Here is a 15,837-nt window from a genome sequence, read left to right as displayed (position 1 = left end):
TACATTCCCCCTCAGTCTTCTCTTCTCCAAACTAACTAACCCTAATACTTTCAGCCTTTCCTCATGAGTCTTGCTTCTCAGGCCCCTAAATTGAAGGTCTTGATCCTAATCATTGAAGCAATCAACAGATCGGATCCCTGCTACAGAGGCTGCATACTGATCTGTGAACCACGAAAGACCACTCCTCTCCTATTGGACAATGAAGCTCATAAAATCCAGAAGAAAGGCATAAGAGCAGGGCATACAGAATACTTTGTTGAGGGGGGCAGGCTGTAAAACAAATTTACAGAGCAGATTAAATGAATTAAATACCTATTCACCTTTAGAAATGCTGCAAAACATTACCATTTGATAGTCATTTTTCCATCACAACCAGAACGGCATTCACATCATTGGTCACTTCATCCAGCTTACCCATGAAAAAAGCAAGCAATCAAAGAAAGCAAAAGGCCCTAGCCAAAGTCATATTCCTAAAAGCCAAAAAGAAAAGAGCCAGAGACTCGGCATAATCCATTAGGGACATAACTGCTGCTATTTTTTTTTTTTTTTTTAAAAGGAAAGCTGGGTGCCAATGAGTAGCAATTTACTCTAAAATAGACTGGATCAGAATAAGTATTTAAAGCTTAACATCCATTCCAGGCAAAAACTCCAGCTGCTCCTACATTCATGAGAATGATTTCTCTGTCCCATGTGCATCACAGTACATGTAGATTCAGGTTGTATTCCATGACAAATATAAAACTGCGTAGCTGGGATAGAGTTAGACACACTTTTGAATGTAAGAGCAGATGAAGAATGTCTTGCATTTGAAAGCTTGTCTAACTATCCCAACTACACAATTGGTCCAATAAAATATATTATCCCAAGAAATCCTTGCTTCTTCAATACTATGAAATCTCAGCAGCTCCAATCTCACCTCATCTTGATCCCTACCACTGGATTCCTCTCAGTGTCTTAAATTAGTATCTCTAATTTTCATGATTTGTTGAGCCAAGATTTACTTTTCCAGCATTTCTTGGCAATATATAAAAATCTTCTAAACAACTTAGAATCACTTTAAGAGTAATGTGAAAATGCATCCCTCAAAGGAAAGCTACATTGTGCATTGTTTTGTACTTATACAAATTCCTGAAATACTGATAATGACAGGTTAGAAAACAACAAAAAGTATAAGGACATATTATAAGTATTCAAACGTTATTAAAATGAACATTCTTATCATCCAACTTCTCTTTCTTTTTCTGCTTACACATTAAGAGTTTGCATTGTTCAATACATTTTGAGCATACTGTAGTTACATTTTGAAAAATTAGTAGCTCAAAAGTTTTGAGTTAATCTCTGTTTGAAAATATATGAAAAGCATGCCAAGACATTTATCAGGTGCCTTGTAGCTTCTTTATAGAACCTCCAGTTTTAAAGGAAGCCAACTTGGTATTTAAATAAAATAAAATGCAATTTTTAGGAAGTTTGTGGGCTTAATATTTTAGTAGCCAACAACATGCATGTCTAGAACATGTTAAATCTGGTAGCAAAAGTTTTAAAACACATACCTAACTCTTCACACTCAGTAAAAACAAACAAACAAACAAATAAAATGAAAATATCATGCCACAGCATTCAAGCTGTTTGGGTTATCAGTGCAAAGGCTATTTTAGACCAGATCCAGATGTATGCATTCATACACAGATGTGGTAAAACAGATTTATCTAACTTTACTGCTAGAAGCTGTAGCATACAAGTGTATCATACATACTTATGCTATCCTATGCATTTATACTACCAAATTAAAATGAGAAAAATGAAGAATTGTTACAGTGTATATCTTTATATATGAGCTATACATTAACAGTTCCATAAGTTTACTGCATTTTTATAGATGCAAGAAGTTCAAATTTTAAAGGGCCTTCATAAGGCTTTCGCTGAAAGCTGAACTCACCGCTATTCGCAGGATTGAGGCTTTCACTGAGGTCCATTTGTCTTGCCTACGATCTATGACAAGGATAAATCCAATTCCAGCATCTTGCAAGCTAAGTTTGGAGGGAATAAAAGAAAAACTATAGTTACAACACACAGATGAAATCAGTCTCCAGTTCTCTGAAGCCATAGTTCACAGTCGAGCAAAATTAGTAAATTAACCTTCTTGCACTGAACCTTACGTTATTTCAATTATGCACGTGACTGCATACAGTTACCATGAGGAAGACAGTGCTCCCAAATGGATTCTATGCAGCTTCATTTAGTCAACACACAGAACTGCTGTCAACCCTGGGAGGCGAGATTTTTGCATATCCTGTACCAAAATTCCTTGAAGAGAATGTACGTCCCTTCAGTTTTTTAGGAGGATTGTTACAAGCATAATCCATCTTCCACATACTTTTTGATATCCAAGGTTGAAAACAGAATCATTTCCCTTTTACAACTGTTACTGTAAACCCCCTCTTGGATTCATTCCTTATTCTGCTGGTGTCTGAACCCCTTTAAAAAACACAAGCTCCTAGGATCCATGCCTCCCATTAATTCTTGCATCTGAATTTCTCAGTTTTCCATGTTAGGAAGTTTCTAATAGGGGAATTTTTATATTCAAAGCAAAAAATCCCCAAGGAATCCAAGAGCTCAAAAGTCATACACTAGAAAAAGAAGATAAGATGCACTTCTTTGGGAAGGAAACATCTGTGAAAAAGATCACACTCGAATCCGTGTGTAAAGATGACCTTTGTTTTTCTGCTGCGTTCAACTGCAAGTCTTACAGTCACAGAGTACAAATAAAGAAATCTGCTACTGTTTTGTATTTCACATCCAAGCCAATTGTGCGATGCCAGCAGCAGGCTTGCCAGCCAATCGCAACTGGAATGAAAATGACAGGCAAGTACAAGGCAAGCTGCCTTGAATGCTTTTTTTTTGGTTTTTTTTTTGTTTTTTGTTTTTTTGTTTTTACATATTTGGCAAGTGTTGTATATACTGTATTTGAAAAACACCATATGTTAGTTTAAATACAACAAGCAAATATAAACTGAGGTTGACCTATTGTCTCTACAGAAGCTGTAAATACTGTGCTGGTAAATACTATGGTTTAATTTGTTGTTTATTGTCATATTGCACTGATAAACTACTGCTACTTTTATTAGCCTGGAAAGATGATATGAAAATACACCCTGCTTATTTAGCACACCAAGCTGTTGTTTGCGATTATCATCCTTTTACATTGGTAGCTGGATTCATTATGGAAAAAGGGTATTTCATAATAGATAAAAATTCCAGGCACCCACTGCAATCTCTTACCTGCACCTTTACTACTATAGGTGGTAATATCCCCTCTACACCCTTCCCTTTTCCTTTACACACTGCAAGTAGCTCAATATATGAGCTAAATATTTATAGGACCAAAAAAAAAATAGAACAAGATGTTAAAGAATAATTACTAAAGGTATACAGAAATGACCAAAAAAAAAATAATGAACACAGAAAGAAAATTGAAACAAACATGCGCCGTTTTCTTATGTAACACACACAAAATACATAAGCATTTTGTACTGAAAAGTGTTCTAGATTTATATTGCTGTAAAATATTGTTTTAGTTTCAATATGACCAGATTTAATACGTGCTTTCTCTGCTGTATTTTGTCTGTTTCTTAATCTGAAAGGAAACGTGACAGCACGTAGGCAGGAAAGCTTTGTTTAGACCTTGTCTAGAAGCCACTCTTCTGTTTACTATAAACAAGAAACCTGGCTACTTGTCATATATGACGAGAATCCAGGTTTCTTGTTTACGGTAAATATATATATATTTTTTGGGAAATGTTTGTGTTCCAGGTCAAATTAGCCAGATCAGGTTTGAATCCTTTTGATTAAGCAAAGTTCAAACACCATTATGTACCAGTGCAACTGGCAAGCATCCTCCATCCCAGACTTTTCACCCCGAAGCATCAGATACTTCCAAATCCAAATCGGCAGGCATCCTACGCTCAGGCCCAAGCCTGAAGGCTTGGGGTTCAGGTGCCCCTGAGTTTTACTTGCCCTCAGCCAATGTCCACAGACAAGCTAAGGAGGAGTTCCCCATTTCCATAAAGTCAGCATGTAGCCCAGATCCTCCCACTGGAAGCTGGCCAGTTAGAAGCTAACTATGAGGCTCTTGTAGGGAGTCCTGTCTGCAGCTGGACCAGGGGCGCCCCCTCCACTACACACTGCCCCGACCCAACAGACATTTGCTGTTGGGTTGGGATGGTGGGGGGGGGGATCAGGTTCCACTTTGAAACTGATCCAGGAGAACTTGCCCATCTGCAGCCTCTCCTCTAGCCCTGCACTGCCCCCCCGCCCCCGCTCTAGTGCTTGTGTACAGGATGAGATGGAGGGAGAGAAGGGGGAGTGGGAGGTTTATGGATTGGAGCGCTCCCTCTGCCCCCCCAAGGCAGGGGGTTTCAATCCACATGCCATCCCTCCATAGCTCAAGCTGTGCAAACCCTACCCCGGAGCTCCCTCCCCCTCCCTTCCTACAGACAGCACCAGAGGTGGGGCACAGCTGCATCAATCCATCCCCAGCTGTGCAAAGGGACAAAAGTTAATGAAGGCATTCCACTTTGGAGTGCCTTCATCTGAAACTTTGTTACATGAGAGTTAATTTGTCGCATGATTGGGTACTTGTAAAGTGCTCTGCAGCCATGCACTTCTGTCAGGGCACAGTTGAAAATATTTTCAAGGGGCTGATTGTGCAACAAATGGCACTTCTGTCAGCACCCTAAGGCACATGTTTAAATTATGGAAGAGGAACACAAGGCCAAGTAAACTCTCTTCCCAGGAGACCTCTGGAAGAGTGACATGCCTCAAATGAGCCCACCCCTGAATCCCCAGCATGATCTCCTCCCACTCCTCCTCTCACCTGTAATTTAATCAGGTCTCTCAACCTATGAGGTGTGGGGGGAGGGCAGGAAACACAGGACTATTTTTAGTGAAAATCCAGCAACAGAATTTGAAATGGCTGAGAATTTAAAGTAACCCTGAATTACTGGAGTAGGCGTGTGGAGACAAATGTCACATTTTACAGCACTCTTCATGTTATCCCATGATGACTAGGCATGTCCCTACTACTCTGCCTCTTGAACATTATTAGACTGTCATCACCACGGCCGGGCATTCATTCCAGATGCCAGCCTCTATTGCCCAATTTTTCAAATGGGAGCCACAAGCAGTGGTGATGCATAGCGGGTGTAGGTGCATCCCCTGAAATTGCTGGTTCACCCTGACAACCAGTGTTCCCTGCTTAGGCCACGGGAGTGCCAGCCAGGCAGTGGGGGTGCCAGGAGAAGCATCGCTGGCACTTGTGGTTTGGTGCGATTGGCTGCAGGGCTCCCCCACCCCCCCTGGTTGGCACAACTGACTGCAGGGGGACCCCATCCCCAGTTGCTGACTGGCCACTGGGGGGGGCAAGCGCCCCCCGCCCCCCAACTCAGGAGGCACTAGTTGCCCATGGCCACAGGAGTTCTACTTCCATCAGTTCCACTAACACACATGGATAACTCTGCACACTTTATAACCCTTACTGCTAAGCAAGGCTTGATATCCGTACCTTAGAAAGAAGGCAAGTATTATCCCCTCCCTGTTCCAGAAACACTTGGCAGAACTTAAGATTACCATTTGTCTTATATGGTACACTGAAAAACACGTCACCAATTTGTCTTTTGTAATGAATGGGCTAAATTTATTTAAATGAAAGGGAGCCTTGGTTAGACTGACAACAAAGTCCATCAGAAACAGAAGCCAGTCATCAACTCTCAGCAATCCTTTGACATCCATAAAAATTATGAGTCATTTGCTAGCCATTTATTGCACTCCCCCTCAATAGTTTGCGTTCACAGTGAACTGGAGGAATTTTAATTCAGTCATTAATTTTTTGAGTATGTGTATGTATGAACTGAAAAGTCTTAAGGCTTCAACCTTCCATTAGAAAAAAATAAATACAAAAGCATAAAGAGATCAGTTTTATTCCTCTAAAAGTTTACAAGCAGCTTGCTTTGTTTCTTTTTCAAGGTTTGAGCTATTTTAAAAAGAAAAAAAAAAAACCCCCCCCCCCCCCCCAGCACTGTGAAGATGCTGAAAAGGTTATATTAGTAGTGCTCTCATACTATAGGTCAGAAGTAGTAGAAGGAAGTGTGAGGGGGAAGATATCAAGAAACGGAGAGAAAATTATTTTTTATTATCTGTCCCTTCTTTCAGTACCCCCGCAAAATGTAATGTTGAGTGACTAAATGGTGCCAAAACAACCACTTTCTACTCTGTAAATGCACAATTCTCACAGCATAGGGCAAAGGCTGAGATTTCTATTCAGTGAATCTTCTGCTTTGTTATGGGGACATCACCCTCCTTTGTCTTCTGTTTGTAAGATTTATGACTTCATGTACCTGGGGGAAAGGGTGGGAGAGTTTTCTGTGTCGGGCTGCAGAAGAAAACTTTCCTTTAGGGTATGTGAAAGCAATTACGTATTCATCTTCTGAAAGATCCTTCCATGTCTCTGAGGTATGGGTGGTGACAGCTGTGACATAAATAAGGAGGTCTAAAGTTTTTGCTGCTTTTATACTGTTGCATGCAAATTGCTTGTATACATTGTCCATCCCAGTGACAACAACAACATAGTTATTACCTTCTGGTTCCTCAGTGCCTTGGTAAGGCAGAGCTCACAGACATTTCAAATTCAGGACAGGATTAGATCATTTTTGGCCCACCCAAGTGATATGGATTTAATAAAGTTTATTTCAGTCTTAACAAGCTGCTTATTTTTTCTTTAAAAAAGCACAAGTCCACAAGCATGCAAACAGGAAGTTAACTGATCTTGCTCTTTGATCACTGACTACCTTGACCATACCTTCCTGGTTACACTAATTTACCTAGGAACTTTTGCTTTCAAAAGCTGTGCAATTATTTCAGCAACAAGACTTCAAATGGGACCCAGTAAGGAATCACTCTACTGAGCGAAGCACCAGAGGGATATATTAGCAACAATGCTGCAGGTGAACTGCAATAATCACCAGGCACGAACTCTTACAGAGAGGTCAAGCATTGAGGTGGTAACAGGTCAAGCATTGAGGTGGTAACTGCACTGATCATTAAAGAACAGCCTCATGCATCAAGAGTATCAGAGACTGCCGAGCACTCTTCATAGTAAAAAGTGTTTACACATATCTGAAACCAGGTATTATTCTTTATTTGCTTGTTAAAAGACTAGGACAAGGAAGAGCATAAGTCAAGAGCATAAAAGTCAGCCTGCTTAGTAGTAGGTGACTAAAACCCAGATAAATAAATAGTGTTTGTTTTCAGATAAACTGAAAGTCATAAAGCCTCAATAGCCTGGATTATAGCCATCCCACAGCTCTCTTCTGACTCAGAGACAATGGCCAGGTAATCCAGCTGCATTCAGCAAAAACAATGTAAATGTCAGTTCCAAGTGTGAAGCTCTTGAGAGCAATGACAGGCAAGCATAACTAAAGATTCTCACTCCACCAATGTCAAGAATGACATCTTTCAGAAACCCCCCACAAACAATGTTCCACTTGTTACTTAGGTAGGAGAGAAACAAGTTTCTGCTCATTAAAACTTTATATGGGCTTTGTAAGGTACTCTGAACACTTGGTAGAGACTGGCATCCAGTAGGCAAGACAGAACTGTACACTACAGCAATTTTAGTTGAAAGAAAATGCACCACCTGCACACCAGTACTATGTTTTGGATATTAAGACATAAGAAAAAACCCTCAGATTCTTAATCCAGGAGGAGTTAAATACTCCACAGAACCAAATATGCAAGAGAAGGGGGATCCATTTTCCAGACATTGAACAACTGTCTGTACAGAGGTCTTATTATTTTGTTCTTATAGGGTACCTGTACACACCACAGGGTTTAATCCTAATTAAATTACATGGGTTTATAAAATTTAAGCTTGTTTATTTTGGAGCATCACATCAGTGTTTGCATGTAGTAGGTTTTCAAACCAAATAAGCGTTGGAGCATTGCACCAGTGTTTTCACAGTCTTGGTTTTCAAATGAATTAAGCCTGGTCCCTGACCCCCTCTGCCCCCCAACCCGTGCTGTGCCACACAGCTGTGAGAGCAGGGAGCTGGCAAACAGTACAAGAAAAAAGAAGCAATTTGAAAGTGGAAACAATTCAAAGGGATGCATTACAAAAAAAAGTCACATCGCCATCTGGTGGACAAAGAGGCTCATTACATGTCTGAGTGCTTTTGTTTGCACGCAATGAGTCTATAGATGTGACGCTTTAATTTGTGGTGAACCAAACTAAACTATACTAAAAGGAGTTTTAGTTTAATGCGCCAGAAAGACTTTTAAACCATCTGGAAAACCTGCTTTTGCAAACAAACAGTCACGCTGTTTTAGCACAAAAGGGCAAAAAATGTAGCATGTACAAAGGCCCCTGGTTGTTCTTCATAAAGCTTACCATCTCTTCAGAAATGGTTCATCTATGTTTTTTCATCCTTCAGTCTCCAGTTTGGTTTTTGAGCAACTTAAATTAATTGAAGATAACTTTCTCTCCTTCCCTATTCTCTAAGGAAGTGTTTTAAATTTTTGATAAAGGTGGCAGATAGATTACTAACAATATCAAGGAGGCAAAAGTCAAAGGCCTTTTACTTGAGAAATCACTGCTTCTAAAGAGAATGCGATTGTCTCGTGCCTCTTTCTGTAAAGAATGGGAATAAATCATATTTACCCATCTCCACAAATGCTTCAGAACTTGTACCTCACACAATAAGTCATAATATAAAGTCTTGGTTTCAAGATGGAAACTTTCTAATAAAGGTCATTTTTTTGAAGCAACATGTACGAGTAAGACAGATTGTTAGACATAGGCAGGTTGTTTCATCTTTTACTTTACTTGGGCAACAAACAAGTGTTCTATATTTGACAGTTACTTATGAGAGGGAGAGTCTGTATTTCAAAACATGAAGGCTATAGGCTAACATGTCCTATAAGGCTGCAAATGCATTTAAGACATTTTACCACCTAAAGGTTGCTTTTAAGAAAGTGCTCAAGAAAAATCTTTCAGCTCAGGGATACATTGAGCTATCTTACAAAATAAAAGTCTTCAATAGTTATCTTTCATTTCTTTGTTATATGAGCCTTACAAGAGATACTGCAACTCCAGATTTACATGATTTGTGTATTAAGTTATAGGATAGGTCAGTGTTGCTCAAACACAGAGAAATAGAAATGACTTTGAAATATTTTGGTGCTGTGGCTCTCCTCAACTGCCTTTACACTGCTTTAATACATTAAATATCAATGCAGCATTGCAGAGCACAGAATGCCCAATTCCTGAAACTGCATGTTTTTTAGATGCATACAATCCTCAGCAGAAAAGCTAGTGACCTTTTAGACATCTAATTTTAGTGTTAGTCTCCAAAATTCTGCAATTTGGACAATACCATTTTACATGTTTTAAAAATGTACACCTCACTTAAAACATTACAGGTTTTACGGTGCACACCTAATTCTTGGATGGACAGCTCATAATACTGGTGGCAAAGAAATGGTCTAGAAAGAAAGCAAAAAGAGTAAATGCCCAGTTTCCCAATGATGCCGGATGACAGCTGTATGATATCATCATGCCATTTAACTTATTAGACAGAGCAACAGCTTACTGCCAATTCTGCCCCTGCTGTGTGACTTTAACCAAGGTCAATGGAAGCTGCCCGGATCCAAGGCAAGAACTGTTTCTAGCAATCATAACAAATAATAAAAATGAGTCACTTGTATATAGTACAGTCATTTAAAAGTACCTGGCAAGCCTAAAGAGCTGTTCTCATAGCTAATCCCCAATGGAATTAAGTTGGTAGCTTGTCTTTTCAGGCTCCGGAATCTCCTGTGAATCATCACCAATTTTGGAGTATATATAACCCACTATAATTCAGTTCCTAAAACAGAAAATTTCTGAAGACCAGGAGAATTTGAGAATTTTTACATTCTGGGTCCAAAAGTGCAATATAAACAAGTCAAATTTCACAGACAATGATTATGATGATGACAATAATCAGCGCCATCACTATTAATCATCATCTACAGTTTCAGAGAGAATGATAGATTTTAATTTTTTTAAAACATTTATACCCATTCAAACAACATGCTGAATTAGATGGGCTGCGGTATCAGTCTAACATGAGAGCTGGAGTCTCCAAATCTTTTCCACTTGTATTTTAATAGCTTAGAAAACCACTTAAAAAAAAGGCAACGTGGTCTGAAAGCAAACACGGTTTACAAGTTACCCAATTTTAAGCAGTACTCTAGCCCAGTGTTACTGTATCAAGTAGTAAACAGATCATTTTACTTTTCTGGTTCAGGATCTAAATCTATAAAATAAGGAGAATACTCATCTAACTTGTAACTACATTCTTCTGACTAACCAGCTAGAGCCTGTACCTTTACTTTGAACAAGCTGATCACTGTATAAAACAAACAAGGATTACCAACCTCTACCAGCTTTTAAATTACTTCAGTACTTTCCCATTGTCAAATCAGACCTTCCTGCAGCACTTTCAGCAAAGAAAGGAGGAGGAAGCTTTTGCAAAACAAAAGCTAAAGCTGCCAATTTATGTTCATAGAGTTTTCCATTGAAACTCATGGTCTACAATAAACTTGTCATAAGAATATGCTTTTAATAATCATATGACAGCTTTGGGCATCTATGTTGCCCATAGTAAAGATGGAACTCCAAAGAGGAATACCAGAAAAAGGGGGGGGGGGGGGGAGAAAGAGAGAATCTAAAAGCAGCTCGTTTAGGCATTGCCTGTCCAACCTTGCCCCCTGGTGGTTAATGTAAAAAGTGTAATACCTGGGGGGGAGAGGAGGAGCTTCAGCCATGACAACAAAACTCAGCAGGTAATGCATAATCTGCAAGTAATTCAGACCAAGTCTTCACAGGCTTTCAGATTAAAAAACTATTTGTCAGAACTTCAGTTATCATGGGAAGAATCACAGCACATGGATATATTTGCATTTTTTTCCTCAAATATGTGCATTTTATGCCGGGGGGGGGGAGGGGCGCTCTTATCTTTGTTTTGTTTTTGGCAGCTACTCCCTTCCCTTCTGAGGAACGGGTAAACCAGCATGGGAAAAAACCCCCCCAAAACAAAACTACTCTGAACTAGACCTAACCTTGGCCTTCCTGTTTATTTAAGTGAAATTGAACCTGTTGTTACGGTTCTCATTTTTGTTTGGGAAGTTAAATATACATTTCCTTTTCCCTTCCCCCAACTCCAGCTGTCCCTCCCTTTCCTAGGTCCTACCCCAACTACACCTTTGATAAAAACTGTCATTTCTTCCTTTTGCTGCTGAGTTTATTTTTAGGTCTGCTGCACTATGAACTCATGTCCTGTTGGGATGTTTCAAGCACTCAGTGCATTGTTGAGTTTCTCACAGTTGGGGCCTGAACTTGGTGCACCTGGTTATAGTTCAGGGGCTTACAGCAGATATGCAGGAAGAAAATAATTGTAATCTCTGTGGAGTTGTGGATAGCATCAACCAGGGTTGGACTGGCTGTCCAACTGCAGTTTTCCTCAACTGGGATGAGTGAGGTCATACAGGGAAGGATGAAATGGGAAAGAACAACAAGTAGCAAAAAGTACTTCTGAAGTTGATCACAGGTTTAGATAAGGCGGCTGAAGGTGAAGTTGTGAGTACGACAGGAGTACATGCAAGTCAAATGTGGCAAGGGCAGAGAAAAAAAAATAAAGAACACCATCAAAATAGGTTTAAGGCTTAGATAAAAACCTTGGAAGGAAGCAGTACAGGATACTGGACAGCAAAAAAAGTGCGGTGCAGTAGTAGCAGCAGAAAGATCACTCACTGTATGCGCGCTCGGGTGACAGTCAGCAGCAAGGAGATGGAGGGGTACGACTGACTGTACCACTTTAGATCTGCACCTGGTGGGGAGGGAGGAGGGAACTTATCCAAGATTGAGACTCTTTCTACATCACTACACAGGTACATAATTGCCACATGTAAGCTAACTTTAGTGTATAGTAAAAGTGGTATACAATATATAGCTGAGCATAACTTCCCTACGTAGTCATCTTGTTAATACAATTTCAGAGGATAACTTTACCTAGGATTTCAGTGTTTTACTACTATATAGTATTAGTGTAATAGTAAATTACTCAAATCCAGGGTAAAGTTATCCTACTCTCCCCAAAATGTCTATCGCATGGGAAAGTTGATGCATGTGGACTGTATCCTAGGTTCAACCCCAAATTAACATCATCATGGGGTAGCTGTTTGCTCAGTGCAAACTAGTTTCCCCACCACTTTGACTGGAGACTGTAAGAGCATCTGTTACACGCTTTGAAGAGGTGGTCAAATATCTTATCCTTACTACAGAATAAAGTTTACTGTGGATCAAAATGTGGAATTAACTGCAATAATCATGATGTATATCCACTTCTTAAGGTTAACTCTCCCCCTCCCCATTTTCAAACCCATACAATAATTGTACCTGCCCCGACAGGAGCAATATCTTATTGCATTTGGTACAGAAACAGTAACCAAAATTTAAAACAGGTTCTTAACACATTTCAAATCAATTGGCAAGGAAAACCGAGGAGCAGCATGGCCTTTTCTCAAACCCAGCTCCCTAAAGATACTAGTTTTGATAGGTTCCCTAACAGGCCTGTTGGAACAGCTCTACAATACAACCCCACTCACATCACGTGCCACCAACATCATCTTCGAGATCTTGCTCTTCTTCGTCTCTGACTAGCCCATCTTCTCGACACCTTCCATGCTGCCCCATGCACTTGGAATGCCATCACTTCAATTTGTCAAACCACTTGCAAATCTTTCCTAAAGCTCACCATTATTGATTATATATAATACAGTGCCATCAGATGCTTTTCTATTGTACTTAGAGACATGGCTTCTGGTCTGAAAAGCTGTACCATTACCAGGAAGCTGAGGACATGTAGCCAACTTAAAAGGAAAACTAAAGCAAATCAGGCATTCCCCAGCTACACTGGCTGTTTCAATTTCTCTTTCAACTTACCCATTCCAAGTCTTTTTAGTACACAATCTTGCAAAGATATGCATGCGTGAGTGGGCCCATTGAATTAAAAAGGACTACTCGGAAGAGTCAGATGATGCACGTGTTTGCACAAAAAAAAAAAGAAATTCCTGTTTAATGCATCTTGCATAGAAATTATATTCTTTAAATAGTTACTTTTCAGTGAGCCCTTTAAAAGAAACAGATGTAATGCATTCATATTGTAAATGAAAAATTGTTTATGATCCGAAGCATTTATAATCAGTCTGAACTATAGTGCTTTTGAAAGCGAAACAGACTTTAGTAAAGAGAGTTAGACATAGGCCATATTATCCTTGAGGAACCATTTTATGAAATAAAATAAAATAACATAAGAATGGGTCACTAAAGCTGGAAGTATTCCATGTTGGTTAAGGCTATGTACACATGAACAGAGAGCAGAAGTAACCTTATTCTAGAGCTGTTAACTCTCACAGATTCCCCCAATTTTCATAATTATTCAAAAGATGTCAAATTTAAGATACAGATACAGGCAACCCCCACTTAGTGCTCTTAATAGGTTCCAAAAAAACAAAATGTTAAGCAGAATTGTGTTAAGCGAAACCTGCTGCTAGCTGTATGATGACTGTGAGCATTATAACAAAACTCACTAAGTGCTAAGTGGAACTGGGTATCAACATAAAACGAGCATTATAGCAAAATAGTGCTAAGAGAAACAGAGTTAAGTGGGTGCTGTCTGTATTTAAATGCAAAATACAGAAGTATGAATGCCACTATAAAAAACAATGGCAAGAGCTCATTTAGACAGAATGCAGTTCTGGTCATACATGTTCAAGAGAGGAGCTCTAGCATGATTGTACAAACGGAGAATCTACCTAATGAGAGGATACAAAGAATACTTGGTCTCTTTGTCTTGCCTAGCAAAATGAAGGTGAAGATAACATCTGTCAAATACAGCAGTAAAGTAGGGGGAAGTAAACAGAGCGGGGGAACAGCTACATAAAGGCAGTGTTTATGAAAGAACAAATGGGCAAAACTGGCCATGATTGAGTTTGACTATAAAGCAGAGGAAGGTTTCAAACCATTAGAGGTGTGAAATTCTGTGGCAGTCTCTCCAAAGGAGTAGATGGGACGAGAAACCTGTGATGGCAAGAGTGTCATCCAGTGGAGTTCCCATCCAGTCCCATGGAACTATTTAATGCTTCATGTTTATCATCACTACTGGTTTGAAACCTAGTAAATTAAACAAATGTTAAAAAGTACCATAAATATCCACTAGTATATCCTTTAGTACTTTTTTCCTTTCATAATAACGGTTTTTAAAATGTTTTGAATTTCACTCTCTTGTTCATGCACGTTTTTGCATATAAACAAAAATTGAAATATATAAATATAAATATATGCAATTTATATGCCACCCTTCCCAACAAAGGCTCAGGATGGCTTAGAGCAAGAGAAACAGAGCAACTTAAAAGGTCCATTAGACTAAACAAAAAATAAAGCAGAAGCCTACTAAACCCCTTATCTTAGCTTTGGCTGCTAAATGCTTCCCCTATGCTATTTTGTCATTTACATCAGTTAAGAGTGGGAACAGGAAAACAAAAAGATTGAAAGTAAAAATAGCTAATGCTAGTCTACTCTGCAGGGATAGCAAGCAGATTATAAGAAGAAAGTCTACCCAAGGTAATATGTAGAGGATGAAGGAAAGAGGGTTGCATGGAGATAAGTAATCATGTGCAAAGGAGGCATCAGGATGAGCACCAGACTAGGTCAGGTTTGTTTTTTTTTAAATGTGGGGCTCTTGTTTCTACAGAATGATAGTTAACTTTGGATGTTCCAATTCAAGAGCATCACAGTGGCATGTATGTAAGATTTCAATCTTCCAGTTTCTTGCATCTAAACAAACAAAGCTAACATTTGTACAAAGTCCTGAGCCTAAAATAGAAAGAACCCTCCCCCCACAGAAAAGTACACCCTATTGTTCTGCCATAGAGCAGATAGAGACCATTGTTATACTCTGATCTCAGAAGAAACTGTCAAGAGTTCAGAAGCAAAACTGTATGGTCAAGACATCCTGTCTATTATTTATGTGGGGAATTCATTAATTTCTTTTGAAGTATTTCTGCTACACCCTGCGTTTATTTAGGCTATTAATGTAAATTTTTTAAGTCACCGAATTACAGTAATCACAATATTAATAACAGTTTCATTAATATAATTAGTAATGTAAATATGCATGAACTATTGGGATATAGTAAACGTATTAAAATGACAGGTGTGTTGGACAGAAATCTATAAAATGGCATGGACGGGCAGATCCAGGATTTTCAAAAAGTGCGGTGCAGGTGGTGTGGCACATCATATAGAACACAATACATTTTTCTCCAGTTAAAGAGAAACCCAGTGCTTTACCAGATGTTCACAATATGCTAAGGGGCTAGCACTATATTATTCAGTTTCAGATCAAAGCAAAAACAAACAACTAGTGGAATGAGTATTAATTTGTGAGATTATATGTAAAGTTTCTTTAAAAAAGCACAACAAACTAGGCCAAAGAGCCAAAAGATATGGTGTCATGGGGGGCGGGGGGGTGTCTACCCAACTTGGTGGCAGCCAGCCAAATTTTACCAGCAGATCACAGAGCCAACTGCCATTTTTGAAGGGTAGTCATGGCCAAGGCTCCCCTCTCTGCCGATTGGTTGTGAGGGCTGTACATCATGTGCCCCCCCTCACCACCAGTTGGTGGCAAGGGATGGGGCTGCCTGACAGTAAGCCCTCTCAGCCAATCAGCAGTGAGGAGCAGGGAT

At 39.4% G+C, this 15,837-nt stretch overlaps 1 protein-coding gene across 5 annotated transcripts in view; it reads right to left on the bottom strand.

Moving 5' to 3' along the window:
• MCF2L (MCF.2 cell line derived transforming sequence like) overlaps nt 1-15,837 on the bottom strand; it is a 157,654-nt gene that overhangs the window by 49,169 nt on the left and 92,648 nt on the right. For all 5 annotated transcript variants that reach the window (XM_014527886.2, XM_014527887.2, XM_006017241.3 and 2 more), the window contains exon 4: nt 1,937-2,027. In XM_014527886.2, coding sequence (XP_014383372.1) covers nt 1,937-2,027 — 91 coding nt within the window. The remainder of the gene's footprint in view (nt 1-1,936; nt 2,028-15,837) is intronic.

This window comes from Alligator sinensis, unplaced genomic scaffold (genome assembly GCF_000455745.1).
Source record: "Alligator sinensis unplaced genomic scaffold, ASM45574v1 scaffold288_1, whole genome shotgun sequence".
NCBI classification, from domain to species: domain Eukaryota; kingdom Metazoa; phylum Chordata; order Crocodylia; family Alligatoridae; genus Alligator; species Alligator sinensis.
This window is presented reverse-complemented; position numbering and strand designations above follow the sequence as displayed.